The 26,230-nt window shown below is 29.0% G+C and overlaps 1 protein-coding gene across 2 annotated transcripts; it reads right to left on the bottom strand.

Moving 5' to 3' along the window:
* Positions 1-4,825: 4,825 nt before the first annotated feature.
* LOC107438148 (carboxypeptidase B-like) lies at positions 4,826-25,307 on the bottom strand. Of its 2 annotated transcripts, none has more exons than XM_021147266.3 (9): positions 25,021-25,307; positions 20,411-20,495; positions 18,739-18,840; positions 18,545-18,649; positions 18,330-18,440; positions 15,191-15,290; positions 11,274-11,473; positions 8,837-8,921; positions 4,826-6,737 (listed from the first exon to the last, which is right to left on the bottom strand). In XM_021147266.3, exons 1-9 carry the CDS (start codon positions 25,119-25,121, stop codon positions 6,571-6,573), a joined length of 1,056 nt encoding a protein of 351 aa, XP_021002925.3. In that variant the 5' UTR covers positions 25,122-25,307; the 3' UTR covers positions 4,826-6,570. The 2 variants fall into 2 exon arrangements, with proteins under 2 accessions (XP_021002925.3, XP_071036159.1); XM_071180058.1 differs by having other exon boundaries at positions 8,853-8,921.
* Between the last annotated feature and the right edge of the window lie 923 nt (positions 25,308-26,230).

Below are 26,230 nucleotides of genomic sequence, written 5' to 3'. Positions count from 1 at the left end.
CAGGTATATTTGAACAGCTGTGTCTACACCGATACTCAAACTTTACTTTGAGTGTAAGATTAAAACTCCCAAAAATGATGAAAAAAAGACATATTTATGTGATTGACAGTTCTCAAACAAGTCGATAAAAATGATTCAAAATTGAGTTTCATCCTAAAATAAATAAATCACAATGGGTAGAAATTCGGTAGTTCGTTCCATGTTGAAAAACGTTTCTTAGTTTTTTTTTAATAAAATAAAATTAAAAAAAAACTTCTGTGGGTTTTATGCTGAAAAATGATTCATTGGAATAGAAATATTAAATCCAGTAATCTTTTGAAGTTGAGTTTATGAGAATAAAGTTTTGGCTAGACGTAATTTTCTGTCTGGTCTTTACATTTCTCTGCTTGATGAATCTGCTGTTTTTTATACTTTGTCTAGACTTTTAAAGCATTTCTTTAAAATGATAAAGTTCTATAAAGGTCGTTTGTAAAGATATTATACATGTATTTTGGTTTCTTTTAATTACTTTTTATTATTCATAATGTTTTAAAATTAGGGTTTAGTGTTGTCGATAAGATTACGAATTAAAAAAAGCAACAAAAAATGAAAAGAAAATAAAACATTCGGAATTATTTAAAAAAGAAACAGTAAAACAGTTCTAGAAAACTTTTTTTTAAAAATTGATGAATTATTGAAATTGCAATATTTAAAGAAAAGGATTTTGAAATATGAGGAGTGATATTTGTAATAAAAAAATTACCTAAATTCACACAACCCAGATAATTGTAGAAATTTTACGGTGAAACGGATAGAAAAATTCTAATTTGCATATTAAAGAATTTTTAACATTAGGACTGTTTTGAAATTATTAGGGTTTTGTGTTGTTGACTAGATTGTACATGGAGAGAAAAAAAATTACAGCTAGAAAAAAAATATAAAAAACAGTAGTTTTTAATTTAGAAAAAATATGAATTATTGATATTTAAATACTTAAAGAAAAAAGATTTAAAAAATGTAGAGTGATATTTGTATTAAAAAAATTATACAACTCAGATAATTTCAGAAACTTTACGGTGTACAATTCGAAAAATCCTGATTCGTGTACTAAAGAATTTTTAATTTTAATAATATTTAAAAATTTCGGTTTATTGTTAGGGACTAAATTATAAATGGAGAGAAAAGAAGAAAAAATTACAGAAAAGAAAACAATCAGAATTATTAAAAAAAACAATAAAATAGTTCCTGAATTTTTTATTTGGAGAAAATGATGAATTATTTAAGGAAAAAAGGTTTTAAAAAATGATGAGTGATATTTGTAAGAAAAATAATTAAACAAACCCACACAATACAGATAATAGCAAAAACTTTATGGTGGAACGGATCGAAAAACCTGATTCGAGTACTAAAACGATTCATAACCAGTCGATGACCTAATAAATAAAAGAATGGATCTTCAAAACTCCGGTCTTACAGAAAATTATAGATCTAAGTCGAAATTTTTTGTAAGTCAGGTCGAGAAAAGTCGTACCTGTAATCCACTGTGATGAATCCGAAATATTATCGAAACTGAATTCAAGTACTTGAAAATTTATTCCAGCAACATACTGTTCTTGCTAACATTACAACACAATTTGTTTATAGTCCTCTTGATGTTCGTGCGATGTTAATGCTACGAATAAATTCATTTAGATTTTATTAAAAGTTAAGTTTTTAATAATGCACTTTTCCTTTTTGTCTTTAGTGGATGTATTCAGTAAAAATTTTAATATAGAACGTGCAGCAAATTGGCAGAAAACTAAAAACAAGTTGACAAATTTTGGAGTTAAAATTGCTTTAAATATCAGTTTCCTATTATAAAAAAGAGATCAAACTAATCTGAACAGCAAAAATTTCTATTTAATCAAATCTTGGGTTTCAGTAACTATACTCGCTTTCTTATTAATAATAATAACAGTTATTAACAACAGTAATCAATTAACAAGTAATAAGAATTAATAAAATTGATATCTAAAAATCTTAACAAATGTACGTTTTTCTGTTCGCAATTCGCGATAGCAACGAAGTATAGGGGGCGTTGTTGTGTGAGGCGAGTTCCTGCGATTTCCATATGAACAGTCATTCAGGCTTATTAAACTTAAAGAAGAAAAATGTTTGATATTCCTTCTAATGCAAGCGAAAACAAAATGGTATCTCTTTTCTTTTGAGAAGGAACATCCAAAACACATCGAAAAATATTTGCAAATAAACAGGGAAAAATACGTATCTTCTTATTAAAGTTAAAACCAGAGAAATCGTTTTACTAAATTTAATTATGTAACATAAAAGGCCTATTTAAACTTTACATTCCATAGATTTTAAGAATCATATTGCTTCAAACATTAAAATAAGCAAAAAGTATACATAAGCTTATAATGTAATAAAATTTAATTTTATCAAAAAAGTTTTTTGATAAAAATTTTTATCAAAAAATTTTAATGTTCAATAAAAATCATTATTTAGAAACTAAGAAACGTAAAATAGAGAATGCTTACGAAAAAAAAAATTATTCTAAAATATTTTTAAATTAAAATAAAAAACATTCATGCCTATTTTTATTTATAATCAGACGTAGAAAACAATTCTATAGAAAATTATCATCAAATAAGAAAAAAAATTATTCACAAGCAAAATTTTTTATTATAAAAATCATGAAGCTTACCTGATTTATAAATCTGGAGAACTCCAAAATGATATGTTCTTCATTTGAAAACCTTATTTTCAAATAATATATACATAGATTATCCCTTCATTACTTTAAGATGACATACCACACAATAAAATTTTAAAATTGCAAGATCTCGATATGAATTTCAATATGTAACTTAAAAACAGAATAGCTGAATTCGAGTTGAAATTTATCATTCAAAATTAAAAAAATACTTAACAAGAAAACGATAAAAATTTATTAATAATCAACATGAATGATATTATTTCAAGTTATTCGAAAGATTCTTTATTGTTGTTCTCCGAATTATATAGATTCAGAAATATATACTATTCTTTAACTATTTCAGTTCTGCACGTTCTGAAACCACAGTTATTCATTGGAATAAACTAAGCAATGTTGACTTCGCTTTAATTTGTAATGAATTGAAGACAGAAAAAAATGTATTTTACCGTAATACACACATCTGTAACAGTATGCGATAACGAAATCGGAAGTTATTGGTTGCAAGCTTGTTAATCATAGAAAGGTAAAAATTATTGAGAAATTGTTCTTAAAATGTTAATAAAAATTCCAGATTCACCTGCCAAATTTCTAGTTAGGAAAGTAGTATGAAAGACGACAAAACTGATTTGAGTTCCTGATGAGAGTTACAGGTTCTTTTATTAACTCTTTTTGAACACCTTATTGTCTTTTTCGGCAATCAAACTGTTTCAGATTAAACCATTTTCGCCTAAAAAGTAGTAGTAAGATTCTGACAGTCATTTCCTTGTTTAAGTATTCATTTTTTATTCCAATGCATATAACTTTTTGATTTGATTTTTAATTTTAATTTTAAAATCAGAAATTAAGATCATTCGTTAAACTATGCACGGTATATTTTTTGGTATTTAGAATAACATAAAAAAAACTAGCTTAAATATTTAAGTTTCTTTAAAAATGAAATAAGTTTTTCCATTTAATAAATGCAAACTTTATATGAATAAAAATAACTTTTTAAGCGCTTATATTGGATTGTACTAACAATTAATACATATTAAATAAACCAAGACTTTTGACAGGAGAAGAAATTTTGATAAAGTAACAATTTCTGAAACAGAACTTAAAACGTTTAGAGCCTAGTGTAGTTTTGACTCTGATATGCTGAATTGTATTAATGATTTAGACGAATAAAATATATTCCAGTATTTTTGACAAGAGGTGAAATTTTGATAAAGTAACAATCTCTGAAGCAAAACTTAAAACGTTTAGAACACAGTATAAGACCAGCTTTTATTATGTTTTATAAACTGCTGCGTCAAGCACATCTGCTATAAATTATATCTAAAAAAATGTTAAAAGCATTTTTCTACAAAATTTATATTTAACTAGAGTTTTATTGTGTTATAAAGCTTATAAAAAGGAATATGAAATTATTTATTTTAACTATTTCTGCCCTTCATTCGGGAAAGTATACTGAAGAAAAAAAATATCTTTTGCTGAATACGGTTGGTAATTGTTTACTAAAAGAGAACAGTTCTATCACGATAGAGTTGATCAAACTTTTTAACTTCTTCCATTGGTTACACAGACTGTGTGAAGAGTTTTAAGTATTTAATAAAATATTCATTAACGACAGTATAAAATGCAATTTAATAATCAGGAAATACGAAAAAAATTTGCCATTGATTTTTTGTCTAACACGCTCTTATTTGACATGTATTCTAAATCAGTGGTCCCCAATCAGTCCGCGGATCGGTACCAGTCCGTGCATCTAATTATACCAGGTCACCCTAGGAACATGATATTATTTCCATTTTATTTACTGTGGTGTTCGTGTGGGAGTTTCTATGGACGAGAGATTAGCTGGGAGCTAAGATAAAATTTTATCTGAGATAAACTTAAAACAAAGATCCGTCTCCTAAACTTTCACCTGTATTTTGTTTTAAAGGCACGTTTAAATACAATTAAAATAAAATTATTAAATCAAAACTGTCCAGATCATAAACAATCAACGTCCTCCTCCCCCCTCTCCAAACACTTCCGCCGGCTGCGGAAAAATTATCAAACATTGACCGGTCCGCGGTGATAAAAAGGTTAGGGAGCTTGAAGGGTCTAAATAATAATAATAACATGATACACAAGAGATCAAGACACATGATCAAAGAAAATTTTAACATTTATTACACATTACTAAACTTTATCATTATGTTATGTCTTGTAGTAGCAGGTTTCAAAAATATAGCATTTAACACTAAAAATAAAAAAATCCAAAAATGTTTAATATATTATGATAATGCTGTAGTACTTTTGAGAAATATTGAGAAAAAATGATCAGAAGTTATAAAGTAGTTTCAATTTTTTTATGTTAATATTTATTCCTGAAACTTAAATGCCAACATTTTGTGCTTAGTTGAATTACTAATGCTTTTTCTAAGTGCTAAATTAAAAAGATGATAATAATAAATAAATTAAGTCTTAGTAATAAATTTTTAAACATTTAAATTATTTTTTACGAGTATGATTACAACAGTTGCTAAATATTAATTCTAGTAGGACTTCGATTATCCGAAATGATTGGGAATGATTAAATTTCAGATAATCGAAAGATTTGGAATATAAAAGTAACATTGTTTTTCCTATTATTTTTATTAATATAAATTAAAGCAGCCACGCAACAGTATCGCGTTATGGGTATGGAGGGGTCATGTTGGATCAGGCTCCACAATTTCGTGACCAATGGCAGAACTGTGGAAATATGGTTAGAGCTGCCCTTACTTCGCATTTGCTGGTACCCATTCATCTGATGTTGCGTGGGTATCAAGCCGCCACTGAAGATCAAAACCTAGTCACTAAGTATGGGTGTTCGGTGGCTTAACCATAGAGCCATTGCGGTTCAAAAGCAAAAGTAGCATAGTTAAATGAACTGGTTTGAAACATTTGCATTTTTTCAACCATATTACATACAAATTATGATTAACACTGCATGTTATATCAAAAAATAAAAAATAATACAAAATTAAAGATAAATATTGAGCATGATACAAGGAATTAAGAAAAGCACGAAGTTAAAGATAAACATTTCAAATCATACACATCCAAAGGAAATCATACCCTTATGTTATTCCTATATCTCCTCAGTGTAATTTGACAAAATTTCTCCTTTGAAATTTTTTATAAATATTTCTTGGTATATATGGTTGCTTTCCAAAAATATAACTTCAATATTTTAATATGTAAAAAAACCCACAAAAGACTGACGCGTTGAGGAAAATTATGTATGAACGCAAAGTGCCCACCTGCATGTCATCGCTGTCCTGACATCAAGAATGGTGTAAATTTTACAAGTCTCTTTTCAGGCCTGCAACGTTAGAAGGACACAGTTACGTTAATGTTGCTTTAAGTTCTCGTTTAAATGGAAGAAAATGAAGGATTAAATGCAGGAAAGGAAATTCTCAGCATTGTATCAGGATAAGGGTAGGTAGGATATTTGGTGCAATCGAAAAATCAAAGTTAACGAAATTTTTTTTTACATATTTGGCATTTTTGTATGATATGTTGCAATGTTTTCTAAAAAATAAAATTTTTTAATCAGTTTTCTGTAATTCCATTTTAAAGCGTTGATAGTATTGACAAGGAAAATAAAATGCCTGTCAAGTCGCTTTTAAAGCACTTAGGTTGTTTTTTCAATCTCATGGCAGAATACACTATAAAATCAAAATATAAACCATTATGCTGCTGTATTTTTGTCCAATCACTAACTAGTGTATCACTTCTAGAAATCGCTAATTAATGGGTGGACTTGAGTTCGTGTCATTAGTCTTTTGCTTAAATCATCTAGACTTATATCATCATGTGCTTATATCATATCCTCATTATATTTGTTTATATCATTATACTGTTTATTACATAGCCATCATTGCTGCAATAAAGCCATCATAATATTCACGAAGTTGAAGGGCAAGTTCTTTTCTTGTATCAGTGGAAAAAGTTTTACCAAGTTCCAATGCAAATGAATATTTGGCTTTTCCTTTAAGATATGCATAATCAATAGAAGTACCATCAGAGCCATCTATAAGAGATAAAAATGAGAGAGAAATACGAAAAAAAATATTAATTAACTTTTATTTACAAGTTTATTCAAAGACAGTCATAAATTTAATTCCAATATGCAAGAAAAAATAAGATGAAAATAGTCTAGAAAAGTGTAATTGAGTAAAATGGAGTAAGAAAATAAACAACATTCGGTAACTATTTCGAGGGTTAGTAACTGGTAAAATTGTATCAAAAATACCTTGGGGTAATTATACAGATTACTCTACTTGAGGTTACAGGAATACAACCATAGAGTTGAAATCTAACTTGCGAAAAGAGCTATTTTTATTTGTGAACTTTCGGAACTCCCAAGCTGTTCGTAAATACTGTAGTTTTAAATGCGTTTCGTCGCTAATTTTTTCTAACTTTTTTTATTGCTTTTTTACATAACTTTAAATCACATTTAGTTTCGTTGCACAAAAAATGTAAGATTTCGAGATTTAAAATTACGAATTTGGGTAGAAAAAAGTTTGAATTCGATCATTAGTTTGAGAATCGAATAAATTCAAACTGCTAAATTTATAGTAAAAAATACCATGTCTATCGTTCTTCAGACCACAGGAAAGCAATTGAAGGATTGAAAGTGAGGAGAGCGGCATGAATTAAGAGCACAACTCGATAGAAAGATAATCGATAAATCACTTGGTTGGGCTTGGCGTGTGAACGTTATAGCTATTAGGCTTGGTTTATTATCAATTTTCGGAACAGATTTAATTAGATACCTACAAGCGAAGTCACGCTTATGTGTTGAACATGATTGGCCGTTGAATCGTGACACAAGCAAACACCACTATCAAATTTCTAAATAAATATTAAGATTTATATCTGGCAAGATCTAATTTTTCTTGCTTTGTTTTACAATCATTTTTATCTATAATTTTTTTAAAACAATGGATGGAAATGGAAAACAATGGATAGAATAAAGAAAAAAAGTGAAAGAAAAATCGCGGATGAAGAATTTAAACTATATAACTATCAAAAAAATTTTAATAAGAAAAAAAAGCAAGCGTTAAGCTTGTGAATGGTAATGGTCCTTTTAGCACGCCAGATTTTAACTCTAAGAACGCATTTCTGTGGACTGCAGAGTGTTCAAAACGTATTCTTTTACTGAAAGTTTGCCAGTAAATAAGCCAGTAAATAATTTTCGTATTAATTATAGGATGTTGATTTTTTCTATTTCATGGTTCTCCTTGTACATTTCTCTAAATCTGTCCTTGTCTTAAGTTTACTATTTCTTTTAAAGAGTATAATATCATTATTTTTCAGCAGCAAAGCAAAATGAGATTCTAAGAAAAAAAGTGGAAAAAAAATTGTGTGAAGAAAGCACTTAAAATTGCAATAACTCTGGAAAAAGTTGCAATTTCCAGAAAAAAAATTTGTGTTGAGTTCATAAATAAATATTTTAAGAACATTAAATTTCAACTCTGCAGTTACATTTTCGTGATCTGCAGTGCAACCAATAAGCTGTTTTTATTCTAAACTCAAGTTTTACAGTTAATAATTCGAAAACTAACTATCGAAAGTAAATTTTTCTTATTCTACCTTACTTCTTGAACTCTTTCTTACATTTTTATGAATGTTTAAGTTTCTAAGTTAGCGTAGCAAAAGAAAAAAATATTGATTAGTTGAATCAGGGCTACCGATTTTTTAATGGTGTTTGTGACCTAAATTTTATTATTTGAAAAGTTATTTTAACCCTGAATTGTTTGGGCTCATAAAACTATTCAAAAATTAAAAAAACATTCATTGATTTTAACGGTTTTCATCGAAATGGAATAATCTTCTCAAAATGCAGATTTTTAAAAAAAACTTTAAATAATTGTTTTTATGTATTTGTCTGTTTTAATATCCGGATAATTATTTCCAGTTAGAGAGTGCGTATAGCGCAAAAATAAAGCTTTATCTTGAGTTGAGGCTAATTGTTGCACTTTTTTTTTGTTTTCCTTGACTTAATGGCTTAGTAAACCATATTTTAAAGAAGAAAGTGATTAATAAGAAACTGCTAAAGTTGAGGTAAAATTAATTCTAAATAAAGCTAAGAAAATCAATGAATTACTTACAAAGTATTTTACTTACACAGTATAATACTTACAGGTCCTATTTTCATTGAAGTATTTCTTAATTTTTTTACTCCCTCAACTCCGGCAAGTGCTACTCGCAGCTGGAAAAAAATATCACTTTAATCATTTTACGGATTATGTTTAATGACATTTAAAAGTTAAGAAAAATGCTGATAATGTATTTATATGGGGAGTCCAAAGACTCCATTCACAAATTTAGAGAAAAATAAGAACTAGATATCACAATTACATTGCAAAGAAATGGCTGTGCATAGTACCGTACGTAAGTTTTTAATAGAGACTGTTGCTTAAAATGGTCGGCCCGTCCCATAAAGGAGTAAAGCAATGGTAACTAATTTACCTTTAAGGCATTAGCTTTTATTTAAAAGTATTATATCTTGAAGCTTTTGAACTAAAGATACAGGATGTTCCGTAATAAATTCCCTTAACATATATTTTTGAAATCGTTGCCAAAAAATAAAAAGTTTGTACATTAAGAGTTGCAGATTAGTGTTAAAGCAAGAAAAGTTGCCAACTATGATGGAACTGAATGCGCTAAAATTGTCCATGGACGTAGAAAGGAGTTAAAAGGTCAATATCAGCAGCACTTTCAAGAGTCGTCTGGCAATTAAACAAGTTTAAATATCTTTAATCCCACCTTGGCGATTCGTCATATTTCATTAGCTTTTTTTATATAATTCTATTATTCTTCTTGCTTATCCCCCACAACAACAATGAGGCTGAAGCACTGTAAAAATTGAAGGTGTCATCGTGTTAAAAAAGTAGCTTGAGTATACATCTTCACACGCGTACGTGTGTATTTGTGAAAAAGTGTATAATTTAGTCAGAATTCATAAGGAAAGTGTATAATTCAGTTATTTCTAACTAATGATAGTTTCAAAGTTATTTTATAAATTAAATCATAAATAACTGAAGTCTCTAGAAAAAATACATTTGAGGATTATTAGTTGATAAATAATAAGGAAAAGCAGTTGATACAATTTATTATTAACCATATCAATAAATACGTCTAAAATCAACGGAATGAAACGTACACACACCTACGGGACTGCAAAGTAGCTATAAGTGGTTCAAAACTGCATAAAAGCATCTAAAACCGATTCAAAGAACTTTCGAGTGCAGTATTTTATACTTGAAAGATCGAGTAATCCTTATTCTACACAATGTCTAGTTAAGTCGTAAAAATCAATAATTTTATATACTATAACTGACTTGTTATTTCATGAAATACCATAATAAGTTATTTCATACCGTAATAATACAGTAATAAGTTCCGTACCATAATAAGTTATTTCATGAAATACCGAATTATTCTATGAAATAACGGATTTTGCATTTTAGCGCAAACATATACATAAGCAGTTCTAAGTAGGTACAAAATTTTAATGCATGTATTCAAAAGGCTGTAAATTTGAGGCTCAAAGGCAAAAAAGTTTAAAAGGAAACGTCAGGCTTCTTTAAGAAGGAGAAGAGTCTTTAGCTATGTACTTTCCAGATGAAGTTTGTGCCTTATTTATCTCGTTGAGGGAATCGAAAAGTAGATCGCTAAGAAAGGAGTGCAAAATATTTCTGAACTCAACGAGGGTCGAAGCAGAAAAGAAAAATTAAAATACATAAATGTGAACATTAGGACAGTGGATACTCTGTTAGTTCAAGAAATGTAAATGGAGCAATCACCTCATAATAAAATCACGTTCACTCTTAAAGTTTTGAATTTTCTTGAAAAAACAGGAGATGCTACAATTTAACCATTCAACAAAATTTTTGATTTAATGCTGGCACAGGGAGATAAGTATATATGAGTCGAATTATTTTCTAATCAGATATTCATTTTACGGAAGATGCGGAAATCCATTATTATAATTCCCAAAACAGTTTTCGACACGTGCGGAGTAAAATTTAAAGTGGAATTATCGTAAATTGAGTTAAACAAAAATGCTCTTATGCCGTAAATTAGAAATATTGGGATTTTAAAAACTATATGGAAATCCGTAGTAGTAACTTTCGGAAAAGCAAGCACACTTTTTAGATCGACCATGAATCACGAATCGGATTCATCAAAAGGCGAGTACTTTAAGGCGAGATTCGGCAGTCGCATGTTTTTTTATTGTATTAAAAATATTGGGATTCTTTAAAAAATGATATTACATTATATTATATTATATTATATTATATTATATTATATTATATTATATTATATTATCTAGCCATGAGAAGATGGTCATCTTGTCATTGTTAAGTAATATCTCCATTGATCGAAGTTACACGTCTAAAACATTGCAATAAATTCAACATCTTATTAAAAATAAAAAGCGGCAAGTGTTCCACACTTGATGATAAAGTAAATGCATTGTAAATTTAAAAATATTTCAGACTTATTATTTGTAGCAAAAACTGGGTGTAAATGTTGCAAAGAGCATAACATCACCTACAAGGTCATTGTAATCCTTTGGATAATCCTTTTTGTATGAAAACGGTGTCATCCACAAATTACCGAATGAATGAATGCTAAAGTAAGCGAGAAGATTTTTATGATGTTTGAGAAGGACTCTTCTAATGGCTTGATTTTCCTTTTCAGAAAAAGGCTCTGGTCCGCAATAAGTTAACGAACATGGATTTCTTTTTCCAGACTCTAAAATAAATTCCAAGTTTTATGAAACATTTAAATTTCAAACGAAACAGGTGATTATAATTTTTTACTTTTAAAAAATTTGAGCATAAATCTTTACTAAAAATCAATTCACTGGTCAATGTCAGTAATAAGACACTAAATTCGTTTCTTCAAAATGAATTTAGTGTTGAAATTATTATTTTTTATTTGTTCTTCTAATTAATTAATTCATAGATAAAAGAATGTTTTTATATATTGATACAAACTTTTTAAATATTGATAAGACAATTCATGAATGATCAATTCTGTCGTTTAAAAAAACACTAAAATCGTTTTTGCAAGATGATTTTAGTGTTAAGATTATTATAATTTTTATTTTTTTTAAATATTTATATATTGATTTTTTATCAATGTACTCTTAGACTTTTAAAAATACTTTACTTTTCCTGCTCTAATTATTTACAAAGTTACAGCAGTTTTTGTCCGAGCTGGATATACAAGTGATTTCATGTCTTTAAATGTGTTTTTATCCCAAAATCACATATTTTTTTCACATTTTACACCACGTTAAGCACGGTATACCATGTTGTTTTTCAAATAAATATCTAAAATGTTTCATAAGTGTTTATGAGTATAGCACACATGTTTTGAACTACAGACTAAGAGAAAAGAGTAGAATTTCATTTTTTATGCATGTTTTTTTTTTTTTTTTTTTTTTTTTTTTTTTTTTTTTTTTTTTTTTTTTGCAAAGAAAGTGAGGAAAATTTTATAACTTTTCTTATTTACCTATATTAGTCCTGAACTCAGCAGTATATACAATTGCTTTTAAAATAATTGTTCCGAACATAATTTGATAGGCTTCTTAATTAAATCCTCAAAAGTTTTATTTGTTTTAGGCAATAGAAATTTTTTTTACAATGTTTAGAGCAGGTATGAGCAAACTTTTTTGGTCGAGGGCAAACCATCGAGAAAAAAAAGTTTGGTGGGCCGCGTAAAAACTTCTAAAATGAAAAAACGATATAGAAGTTTAAATTTAAATATTTAATGAGATGAATGAAATTGCAATTTCCTTTTTAAATCTTCATCTTGACTGAGGTTCGAAGTGAGATGTGCTTATTCTAAGGAACAAGGCTAAATGCTTGTCTATTAGTCTACTTCTGAAATGATTTTTTCTAAGGTTCATTGCTGAAAACACTTGTTCACATAAGTAAGATGAAGCAAATATAGCACTGATTTTCTGGGCATGAGATATTAAATTGTGGAAACTAGCATTTGGTAATGATTTGCAAAACTCAAACTTTGGCATGTTTAGAAACAACAACTATTCCCATCAATTCCACCAATAGAGAAAGTAAAAACGTCATCAGTACTTTGTTAAAAAAGAAAGAACAAGAATAGCTTTAAACAAAGTAGGTAAATTAATGGATGTATAATGTATCTTGTTTATATTCGCCACGGATCGGCAAGTTAAAATTATATCCGCGGGCCGGATAAAACCTTCCGACGGGCCACAGTAGAGCCCCGGGCCGTAGTTTGCCCATCTCTGGTTTAGAGTATATGCAAAAAAATGCCTTATTTATACCTAAAAATGGCCATATAAAAGCAAAATAATAATAAAGATGATTTTTTTTGCACATAATAAAGAAATAAACTAGTTTTGAAAATTATGTGTTAATATTTGAAAAAAAAGCTGTCATAACTAGTCGGATACCTTAAAGCAGGGGTTATAATTTCTCAATACTTTATTGATTCTGGCATTTCTGTTCTCTTTGGAGAGTTCTTAATATGTGGTATATAATATACAAATGAGGTACAGATATGGTACAAAAGTGGTAAATGTGGTATAAATATGGTAGTCTATAATGGATTTTTGGAAATCATTCCATACTTCAAATATAAAATCGAATAATTTTTATAATTATTTTTCTAGTACAAATGGTTGTAAATCTATTTTAATTTAATTTCTACATCTTGCACCCTGATGTTCCGGTTGTTCCTCTCTGAAATCTGTTTAATTTGTTTTTTTTCTTTCTTATTATCATGTTGAAGCGTGTTCCTCTTCTCTACTGGTTAAACCATTTTGCATGCGTTTGTCTCGTTACTTTTCTACTGTCATTTCCAGTTTAGACACTGAGGAAGGTTGTTGTTTATAGAATCGAAACTACAGTATGTTCATTTCCGAATCTTTATTTGTGCTTTATTTGCGTTATTTTGCTTTATTCAAACGTACCACAAATAGGGCCATGATATTTTGGTCCCTTTGCCGCTTAGGTCTCTTCTCGATCAATCCCGTTTCGTCGATTTAGTTCGATTCGTCGAATTCGATATAAACATGCCAAACCATTTCTTACTTTTTTGTTACAGTTGTTATATTTCAATGGCCCTAAATATGAGTTTTCTAGTTCATTAAAGTATTTATTTATTATTTCCAGCGACAGAAAACCAATAAACTTGAATGGTTATTAAGTATTTGAAAATATTAATTGTGAAATTAAACGTCCACATTATTAAGAATATTTATGAGGGATTGCTGACAATTTTCAGATGAACTTTTTTTTCGAAAAACTTTTTTAAGTCTCAGTGATTATGACTATGACTTTCTTCACATTGGATTCCAATTAACTGCGCAATTATTTATATTATTATGTAATAATTTATTATGATTGTTAGGTTCTGTGAACAAATAAATAATCGCTGTGTTAGCTACTTCTACTTCATGCAATATGGAAATTCCTTTCAAATAATTCCTACTTCGAAAAAAAAGATATGCTTCAAAAGAAGCTTAATATTAGCAGCCAAAAAATAATGAAACAGAAATAAGAATCATAACAAGGAATGTTATTCATATTTGGTAATTTATTTTTTAATTTCGAAATCCAAAAGCGAAAAACAGATATGGGAAGGGAAGGAATATTAACAGGAATGAAGTGGAATACGGTGGGACCGAAACGTCCTGCTTCGCTCAAAATATACCTTACCCTCATTTCAACCAGATTTCTATTTAAAAGTCTTTATATAACAATATTGTGATGATACTATCACAATACACCCAAATTTTAACATTTTAACTTTCGTCTAAATAATGTTACTTTTGTAACGGTGCCTTGCGCCTAGTTTGTTTTAACTGCGACCGTGAGCTTAGCTAAGCCGGTTGATCGGATGGACGCAATCATTCGATTTGTGTTGGTGCTCTGAGTAGGTGGGCGAGAACATTCAAGATTTGATTTCCTTCTCTGCATGCTCAAGAGATAAGTTTATTCTCTATGTCTATATTATTATTATTCTGGTTTTACTGAAATTGCGCATTCGGTCATTCGAATAGGTTTTACATTTTTGTACAATGATTTTTCGAAAAACTGACAGTTGAGCATGCAGAGAAGGAGACACGTGCTCTTCAAGGCTATAAAACAAAATTATGGATCAGTTCCAGTGTTTTTATTTTCTGAGGTATAGTGCCTTTTATTTTTTGATGTTGATTTGAAATAAAAGACAAGTGATCTTGAAGATATTAGTGTCATCCTTTTGATTTTGATTGACTAGTGAACTTGGGTTAGCCCCACTATACACCACGTGCCTGAGGCAGCACCCCATCACAAATATTACTTTTTTTTAATTCAAAAATGTTAATATGAGCTGTTAGAAGACCCACCTTGTGATTATATGAAACTAAATAAAACGGAGCAAGTATTAATTAATAATAATAATCATAATTAGAATTTAGAAACAGGAGTTACATACTACAAAAATCTGTATCAAAATTTCTATTGATATCTACTCCTACACATATTTTTCCTTCAAATTCTTGCATTGGTCGTCGATTTTTCCTCCACATTCTATCCTAAAAATACGACATATGTGAATTAAACTTATTTGCCCTAATAAAGTAAAATTAAACTTATATATACTTACTAAAATATGAAAATTAACTCATGAAGGAATTTTGAAATGAGACATGTACGCTTGCAATAATAAACTCTCACTATTGATGATTCAACAATCATTGAGTTAATTTTGAGAATCATTACTTCACACAATCACGTGATACGTGACGAAACGCAAACTCTCAAATACATTATGAAAATGTTATTCCCCTTCCTCATCGTAGTGCTAATTGGGAGATCGTTAACTAGAATTACTGAAGTAGGATGGAGGCTAGACAATCGAAAATAAAGTGACGAAAGAAGCCAACCGGCTGTATGGCGGTCAAGGAAGTGGTCTCGTACAGGAAGATCCCGGATGTGAATCTCACTTCGGGCACGGGTGCAATTTATCTCTTTGCTCTGTCTCTCTTGTGTGGTTAAGGCGATATTGATGCAGCTACATGGTGGCCATGATAAAGTGATTATTAGAACATTAATGAATAACAGTTTTTTTTAAACCAAAATAGAATGACGAAATATTCTTTAATTTTGACAAAATTCTTTTTCTTGAAGAAGTGACAATAGTTATTTCATCACTTTGACGAAAAATTCGCTCGGGGCGGAAATAGTTTCGTCAAAACAAAAACGAAGAATGTTTCATAAAATTTCAGTAATATTTTTTTCAGTGTACATAAGTGTGTAATGTACCGAGGTTTGATCCCCAGTGGCAGCTTAAAATCCACCCAGCTTCAAATCGATGAGTACCAGTTTGTCTGGAAAATTAAAAAGGTTGGTGCGCAATATTTACCATATTGCCATTATCATGACCGTTGGTCAGGAAATTCTGAAGCCTTAGCCACCATGATCCTTTACTCCACAACGAGCTGTTTTCTCAGGTTTTAGTTTTTTGTCCTTCTCCCCATGCACCATAGACCTTAGTTGTAACAAACGTTAATGGAAAAAATTCGAAAATTTGTTACATTATATTTTATTATCAAGAATATTTCACTGACCGCGTTTTTTTCTCTTTCATAAAGTAAACTCATTTAAAAAGAGCGTCCTTTTCTTGCGACGTTTTTTTCCCCAACACTGTCAGAAACTTCTCTGTAAAAATGGTTAAATGGAAATTTATTTAATCGCTATTTTGCCATATTTAACCAAAACAATCAAATAACCATAAAAAGATGATATTCAAACTATTAAATCGGTGAAGAAAAATTTGTGGATTGTTTTTATTGAATTCGGTTTGAAAACCAGAATTCTGTCCTCTTCAACTAAGCCAACCTTATGAAGCGATTTTGTTCCGTGCATTTGGTTACAGATTGTAGCTAACAGATCAATCTCATGACCGGCTGAACTGGGGTTTGAATCCCAGCGTTGACAAAGCATTCTTTCTCACGTTCCTCCAATACAAGAAGGGATTATAGGGTCCTGAATTCTTCAATTGGCGACCCTAGACAATTAGAATACGACTATTGTTCACGCATAAATGGCGCAGCGCCAAAAGAGCTCTAATGGCAGTCTAAGCTTTATTGTCATGGTTTAGAAACTATGCTAGTTGTAAATGGTTACAATACGGTATAGTTTTCTGTTCACGGGTTTTAAGCTGTACCAGTTGTAAACGGTTTCAGAACCGTAAAGGTAAATAAATGTTTTCAATCATAAACTTTATGGTCAACCTGATTGATAGACTGCTGCTGGTTGTTTTGATGTAACTTCAGAATGTAAATTATGACAATGAAGAAAAGAAAAAAGTCGTAGCACAAGTGTTTTATTACTAAGAATTATTTTTTGAAGACACAAATTATTTTCGTTATTTCCACCTACTGAAATGTAGGAATTATACTAAGAATTCTATTCTGATTTTGAACCAAAATCGAGCGTATATATATTTACTGCCACTTTTTTTCATAAAGTCATTAGTAGTCGAGTATTAATGGGTTATGCTCTACAATCACATGTGTTTTTTTGATTATTTTGATAACACAATGTATATTTGCAGCCACTTTTTTCATATAGGCATTTGTAGTCAAGTATTAAAGGGCTATTTCCGACTACCAAATGTTTTTTAAGATTATTTCGATAACATAAGTAAAAAATAATTCTATTGAATGTTTTGCTTCAAAATTAACGTTCAAGACACCCAAGAAAAATTTACAGAATATTTTCTGTACAACAAAATGTTTTAATATCACTTTTCTGCTTCCACTAAAAAAATAAATAAAAAACTATGTAATAAAGTACACTTTAGCATTTATACTAAATGTTCCTATTTTTATAAAGAAAATAAAAAAAAGATGATCAATATTGTAATAACTTAAATGATATATTCATATATTCGTTTCGGAATATTCTAAATATTAACCAGAAAAAAAAGCACGATGGGTTGTATTGCATACAAAACATATTCACTCTAAAGCTCTTATTTACTCACTGATAAAAGAAGTATAGTGGAAAATACCAGAATATGTTACAATTTACCGTATTTTTGTAAATCTGTATTTTTGGAACACCAAAAAGCTCGGTAATTTTTTACCGAAGTACTTTGGCAAGAAAAACAATAAAATATATTTTTTCATATTGTGAGATAATATTTACTAAACGTTGTAAATTATTGGAAAATTTAATCATAATACTTTAATGCATAGTATAAAAATCATTTATTCAGTTAAATTTACTTCAGAGATTTTTTTAGCTGAATGCTTGGAAATAAGAACTATAGTTTTAGAAACAAGGAATTTCTGGTAAATCGTTACCATATGAAAGAAAATATTTCAACATTAATGCTTTAAATACCCTATATTTTAGTTTTATTAATCATAATTATGGCTTTTTATATCAGAAATGTCATTAGCATACACTAAGGTAATTTTAGCAGAGTTTATTTTTCCTTCATGCATGGTCGAAAAATGCTAAAACTAAATTTTTTTCATCTTACTTGTTGTATAGCTAATAAATAACAAAATGTTGTGGTTTGTGGAATTTTAATATTTCTTTTTCCAGCATGAAGTACTTACATGAGTGAAAGAATATACGTATCCATCTGGATTTACAACCGGCAAGAAAATCAAGTGATATTTTTCTAGCAGCTGGCTTTGAATTGTTCTATTACTTCCTCCATAAATCATCTGAAATTGCACGAAATAAAAAGAAATTAGAATTCCTTCATACAAAATTATAACCGTAAAAGATTTTTGATAGAAACTCAGAAATTTAGCATAAATAACAATACCATTTTCATTACATATATGCATGTCTCGATAGGCGTCCATTCTCTAGCATGTACACCGCATTCGAATACAATCACTTTTTTCTTCAATTCAGATTCTTTAGTTACCTAAAAAAATATGTGAGAGTAAGGAACTTGGAATTTGTTAAAATAAGAATTTGTTAAAATAATAATTTTAAAAAAAACTAAACTCTTACATGAACAGCAATAATTTTTCTGTCCTCATAAGTTCTACCAATGATATTCATTTTTGCCAATGATTTGTATTTGTCGGTTACTGTTCTTAGATATTCCACAATCTAGAAAATAATGAAATAATTATTTGATTGGCATTTTATGAGCATTTTTGTTCCACTATTCCCCATTTTATATACTTCAGTAATGCATTATTTTTCTCTTTTGCTTCATGTTAATTTGGAAAAGTTGGAGAAAAAGTCTCATTTTTCACTCTTTTTGTACTTTTCTTCTTTACCATTATACTTGATAACATTATAAGTGACTCTAGTGGATTATACGTTTAAGTTAAAGTTATAGTTTATAGTTAAAATAACCACGGGGCACGGAGATAAAAAACTATTGCTTCGCCTTAATCTCGCAAGCAAAGTACTAGTATTAGTACTTCATTTACGTTCTATTAAACCTGCTCAGTGGGCTACGGTTTGGAAAACATTCTTGAGGATGATCTGAAATCGTATTATCACAATTTTGAGCCTCTACAGAGGAAATGGATCCCAATCTTAGGTAAAACAGTTTAACGAAGAAAAAAAAATCGCACAAATAAGCAAAATAAGAGTAGAGAAAATACTGGTTTTATTTCTTAACTTAATTCAGCTTTTTTTGTTTTAGGTAATTTCGTAAAAATGTTAGAAAAACACAAAAGATAAATGCAATAGAGAAATGTTTGTAGAGTACTCATAAATAAATGACTGACGGAATTAAATAAATAACTCCTTGAAACTTAAGTGCTAAGATATTATATGATTAAAAACTTTATTCGTTTGAAAAAATCACAAAGTGAAAAGAATAATTGACATGTTTCAAATGTTAAAAAAAATAGGCATAAATGTGACTTGCCAGACGTGAATGTGAGGAAACAAAAGTGATTTGAAATCAAAACGTAAAATAAAATAAAAGTAAAAGAAAACCTAAATAGAAAAAAATCACAGTAACCGCAAAAGAAACAAAGATAAGCAAACAGAGCAAGAAAAATCAAAGTGGCGCAGAGGAGTGGCCTGTTAACAAAATTAAATTCAAGTTTTTTAGCTATCCTATTGTTTTGATAATCGCCGAGGAATTTACTACATTCTTCGTCAGTGCAATCTCTGCTACAACAGACACACTGAACGCATTTTTAAATGTAGACTTACGGAAAACGATACGTCCGTTATCAAGAATGTGGGAAATCATGAACTGCGGCACATTATTGGAATCTTGGGCATGAATTCAATTTCGACAGTGCCATAATTATTCCCCCTCCCAGTCACATCAGTTCGTCTTGATGCCTTGGAATCTTGTTTTATTCATATAAATGCTGATTTCCTTGATAATGACTGTAGCTCCTCGCCACCTCTCCATAGCGAATGGATATGCGTTTTACCCGGATTTGCCAATTCCAGCAATTGTAGCTTTTCTAGTTCTATTTTTCTCTCTCTTAGATGCTTCGGTTTTTTTTCCAATTTTGTTTTCTAATCTATGTATTTTCCATTTGCAACTTAACGTTTTTATTTCAAATCATTTTCGTTTCTTCGCAATCTCGCCTGACAAGTCCTGAAAATAGGCACCGATTTTTTGAGCCCCTGAAACATGTCGACCATTTTTTGAAATTTGTAATTTTTTGAAATTAATAAAAAACCCTGTAACAAATAATACCGTAGAGTAACTGTTGTGTTTTAGAAAGTCGTATCCAAATTCATCGTATTCACTTCCTTCGCTCTTCCTTTCTTCTCGTACGAGACTGAAATTAGACAAAACTTATTGTTAATAGTTTTAGCAGATAAACCCTTGAAGATTGAAAGACATACAGTGCGCAAAATAAAAAAAAATTGATCACCCTTAATAACTTTTGATCTAATGATCAGATTTTTACGTTCCAGCACTCAATTTTAATGGCTCATTAGGGTGACTTCAAATATGCTAATTAATTTATTCTGAAGTTATTTTAAGTTACGAAATGGACACAAAAACGTTCTTCTTCTGAATAAACATTATATTTGTTCGATTGATTCGGATTTCTGACCCCCAAAATTTAGGGGGGTAGTCGCAATCTGGGAAATATAGTATCGATAATTTGGATTGGAGAGCGATCCATAGTTTGGACCCCTTAATGGTAATTTTACTTTGTGCGCATTTCGCAATATCTTATGAATTTTTCACGCCAATTTAAAAAATTTTGCACACAATTACAAGATTACTTCATCCAAAGATAATACATAACAAAATACAACTTTTAGTAAATATTTATAATTTTTTATTATTTTATTTTAAAATTGTTTATTTTTAAAACGTTTTAACTTTCAGGTATAAATTTTTTTACACCATTNGAACCCGACACTCGAAATTTTTGCTCTGTTACAATCGTACCCTGTTACAATTGATCCCACTCTCCCCTATCGATAATTTGGATTGGAGAGCGATCCAAAGTTTGGACCCTTTAATGGTAATTTTACTTTGTGCGCATTTCGCAATATCTCGTGAATTTTTTGCGCCAATTTCCAAACTTTTGCACACAATCACAAAATTCCTTCATTCAAAGATAATTCATAACAAAATACAACTTTTAGTAAATATTTATTATTTTTTATAATTTTATTTTGAAATTGTTTATTTTTAAAACGTTTTAACTTTCAGGTATAAATTTTTTTACACCATTTTAAAGAATGCAAACTTACATGACAATTTTGTCATGCAAATTTACATTCTTGAAAGTGGTGAAAAAAATTGTATCAAAACTTTTTTTTTACTACTCTTTTAAATAAAATAATGAAAATATAAGAGTATTTATTAAAAGCTAACTTTTTCATGGAATTATGTTTGGATAAACAAATTTTATAATAGTGTAGAAAATTTTTTTCGATTCGCTTAAAGCGTTCTTGAAATATGACGGGTCTGTAATATTGAAATCTTACTATTACATTTTTAAATCCTCTCCGACTAGCTAAAATGCTCCATGCCGAAAGACAATACAAGCTTAAATCATTTCATGATGAATGCAAGCAGCATTTTTGCCAATTTATCGCATAATTGAGTATCTAGAATACTTTAAGTCCAACTAGAGCTCTGATATGGATGGCTATGCAAGTTCACATCGTTTCACGACTGTTCCTTAAAGATTTTATAGCGATATTATTGTCAAAAGCAATTTATCACCATTTAAATCTATGACCTCTTTAAAATTAGCTAGAACTCTACAAATTTTAATTCAATTTTATATCGGATAACATTACAGGATTAAATAATTTTCTAATCGTTAAAAACAGAATTCATCGTCATTTTAAGAAAATATTGATTTAATCGTCAATCGAAATTCCGAACATTTAATTCTAGCTAGAGTACTTAAAATACAAATGCAAGAGCTTTGCTTTAGATGACTATACAAGTTCTCATTTTTTGAGAATTATATACAGAATTTATCACAATACTTTCTTCGATAGGAATACATTGTCTCACTAAGACTATGACCACTTTAAAATTAGCTAAAACTCAACAATTTTAGTCGAAACTCAGTGTTGGAATGATCCTACAAATTTAAATTGTTTTTCTTATTGCTAAAAACAGAATTTATCGCCATACTATTGCGAATTAAAATTTATCGCGTGTTGAAATTGCCCCTAATTTCACTATTTAAATTATAACTGCAGCCTGAATTAAAATTATAACTGTGCTCCTTTCTGCTCGACGAAAATGTGAGATTCAACGATTTATTTACATAAGCAAGCCTGATTTATCATCATATTATCGCCAAAAGGAAATTAAAATCCATAAAAATTTCGACTATTTTTCGACTATTCAAAATTATAAAATTTCACCTCGAGTTCTGCGTCTGTTGGCAATAAAAATTACAATGGTTTCCGTACTAAAAAGAATTTATAGCTAAATGGAATTTATTGTCAATCACCATTTCAAGAGTTTCCTGAGTAGTGAGCCCAATTTTTAATTGCTGCTATGTTCATAGTGACGTACAAATTACATTTGTTTCTAATTGCTACAAGAATAATTTATGTAACCAAAATTTTGACGACTTTCTGACTAGCTACTTTGCTTACATTTTAACTAGAAATCTGGGCCTGATGCCAATACTAATTAGAGTTTTGACGCAACTTGTTTATAAGTACATAAATAAATTGTATGTGCATGCGTATATTTTAAGTACACATACATGCATTGATTATAAATACAATGTATCTAAATGTGTTTGTACAATGAACGTACATACTTATATTTCGTTTACCTGCATTTGCATATACATTCTATGTTCGTGGAATGTATTATGCGTGCAGACATATATTTTATTTGCTTACGTAAACATCTTGTTGCAAATATTAACATACATACAAAATTTGCATTGTACACTGCGCAAAATAAAAGACGAATCACCATGAATAACCTTTGATGTAATGATCGGATCTTCACGTTTTAGGACTAATTCAATGATTTTAGTTTGTTGACCTCAAATATGCTAATTAAGTAGCTCAGTTATCAGGCAAAAAACGTATTTTCTCTGAATAAACATATCTTTGTTTCAACAGAATCGGATTTCTGACCACTAAGGATAGGGGTGGCGCAATCTGGGAAATGTGATCCCCATAGATTGTTCAGGAAAGCAATTCAAAGTTTTGACTCTTCATTGGTAATCTTACTTTTTGCATATTTCGCCATATCTCGGAAACTTTTTTTAAGCGAATTAAAAATTTTGCACACAATTATAAAATTCACTTATCCAAAGGTAATTAATTCCGTGCAGAAAATAACTATTAGTAAATATTTATTATTATTTTTTTACTATTTTTAATAATGGCAAAAAAATGATGAATTTTTATGAACACAAATTTTTGATTTATTTTAAAGTGTATTATTTTACATGGCAATATATCAATTTTAAGCGAAATCGTTTCAATAGTTGCTGAGAAATCGAATTTTAAGGAAGTAGCATGTGTACAGATGATATTTTAAGTAATGAAATCAGACCGAGGACTGTTTTCTCTATGTATAAACATAAATTTTTCCAACAGATTATGATAGACTCCTAGAACATAGGGATTGGAAGCAGGCATTGTGGAAAATATTGTTCGAATGGGTGTTAATCAGGAGAGTGGTCGAAAGTTTGGACCCCTTAAAGTTAATTTTATTATTTGAGTACTTAGTCATAGCTCGAAAACATTTTAAACAAACTTAAGCACTTTTGCACTCAATTATAAAATTCATTTATCCTACGATAATTCCATGCAAAAATTATTCTTAATAATTATTTTTAATTATTTTACTTATTAATGATCACTTTTTTTTATTATAACGCAAAAAATTTTACAACATTTTAAATAATACTACTTTCTATGACAAAATACAAAATTTGAAGAAAATTGGTCCAACGTTCTTGAGAAATCAAATTTTAAATATCTGACTTTTTTAAAATTCAATTTCTTGAGAACCTTTCGAACGATTTCTTTCAAATTTTGTATTTTGCTGTACAATTTTGTATTTTGCATTATATAAAACGGTGTTAAAATTTGTATACCTTAGAGTTCAAATGCTTTTCACCTACTATTACATAAAATAATAAAAAATATTAAATGATCATTGATTGATCATTAAATGATGATTGAATATTTGGCGTGGAATTATTTTTGGAAAAACGAATTTTACAATTGCGTGGAAATTTTTTTTAAATTCATTTAAATAGTTCTGTAGATATGGCAAAATATACAAAAAATAAAAGCAACATTATGGGCTCCAAACTTTTGATCTCCTTCTTTACCTAACTATTGGGAACCTATTTACCAGATTATGACAGCCCTCTATGTTTTGGGGCCTCAGAAATTATAATCCACCGAAAAAATATATGTTTATTCAGAGAAAGTACGTTTCTGTGTCTGATTTCGTAACTTAAAATATCGTTAGCACCAACTGATTTAAATATTTGATTTAACTCCCATCGACCCATTTAGATTGAGTTCTGGTACATAAATATCCGGTCATCAGATCAAAAGTTATAAAAAAAGTTTTGTTTATTTCTTCTTTACATAGCTCCATAATTCTGTCTACAATCTGTAGTAACAATAATCTTTTTTTAAAGTGAACTCCAAAATAGTTCTATAAAATAAGAAAAAGAAGTAAATATATAAAAAATATTTTGCCTTTTTATTGTTATTTCAATATTATATGAATATTTACTTACAACGACAAGCTCAATAAAACGACGTTTTCATTTCTTATTATGAATTATCGTTGTAACGGATTTTTACTGCATTAAAATTAGTACTTACCCTATATTGAAGTCATCACTTGAGTTTGAAAAATTATTTGCGTTAACTTCGATTAGTAAAATTAAAAATCCACACACGATGATTATCAGTATGGAATTCATTTTGCGATGATGTTTTCCATTATTAAAATTAAATCAGTTAAAAAAATTTTTTGTTTAAAGTCGAGCTGTCAGTGTTAAAAACAATAATAATCTCATTCAGAAAAAATATCCGAAGCATCAATTTCAATAGTTAGTTGTCACTCAACTTCTAAAATTATTGTTCCTTTAACTCACATTCAATTATTAAGAAACTCATATAATTATTGGTGAAAAAATGAAGTGCAAATATCCTTCTCGGCTTATTTATTATTTAAACTAACAAAATTTAGTATTAGATTTTAATAAAGTATCGCGCATTTAATATAAATAATACGGAAGGAAAATATTTTCATGATTTTCTTGGTAAAGTTAGTAAACATGGTTATTGAAAAAAGGATTTTCAAAGAATGAGCGATTGAGCAATTCTCTGTTTTGTATTGCTAAACAATCTAAGTTTGAATGTTTATTTTTCCTCACTATATTAATTTGATAATGAGGCAGAAGAACGAGTTTATCTAAAAAATATTACATTTCTGTATAATTTTTTATCGATTTTATTTTATTAAAACTCTAAAAAAAACTATTTAAAATGCCTTTTTATCTAAAGTTTTAAATTGAATGATTTTAAAACGACGAAATAAATAAATAAATATTGAAAAAGAAAGGGAAAAAATATTTTGAATGACGGCAAGCACAAAATTTTATTCATAAGCTTTACTTGAAATACGTTATTATTTCACTATTGAAAGTTATAATTTCTTAAGTGTATGGTCAAATATTTTGCTTTCTAAAGTCATTGAAATGTAAAAATATGCTCTTGTAATAGCGCAAGATTAGGAGAATATACTGGAGTTGAATACAGATATAGTTCGTTCTAGCGTTGTAACTATTGATGATAATGCTATAAAAAACCCATTCTGAACCTAAAAGATAATGTATAAGAAAAGTCCAAACAATAAAAAAGAAGAAAAGGGAAAGAAAAGTAAGATGGATCTAGTTTAATCTCATATTATTTTTCATGCCAATTTTTGTAAAAACATTTTCTCTTTTAAATTCTCTGTAAAAAGAATATGTGTCACTACGTTACACGATTTTCCCACTCTCCCCACTTTTTCGTTATCCGTTTTCAT

The sequence above is a fragment of the Parasteatoda tepidariorum genome, chromosome 4 (genome assembly GCF_043381705.1).
Source record: "Parasteatoda tepidariorum isolate YZ-2023 chromosome 4, CAS_Ptep_4.0, whole genome shotgun sequence".
Lineage (NCBI taxonomy): Eukaryota > Metazoa > Arthropoda > Arachnida > Araneae > Theridiidae > Parasteatoda > Parasteatoda tepidariorum.
This window is presented reverse-complemented; position numbering and strand designations above follow the sequence as displayed.

What these genes read in the sequence shown, in the direction of transcription:
- LOC107438148 (XM_021147266.3), bottom strand. Translation starts at nt 25,121, where the DNA reads ATGAATTCCATACTGATAATCATCGTGTGTGGATTTTTAATTTTACTA. An exon ending in CAAAGGATTACAATGACCTT is followed by an intron (nt 8,922 to 11,273) that starts GTAGGTGATGTT and finishes ATTTTTTTCCAG; the next exon opens with CTGCGAGTAGCACTTGCCGG. An exon ending in ACCTGTAAGTATTATACTGT is followed by an intron (nt 6,738 to 8,836) that starts GTAAGTAAAATA and finishes TATCTCTTATAG; the next exon opens with ATGGCTCTGATGGTACTTCT.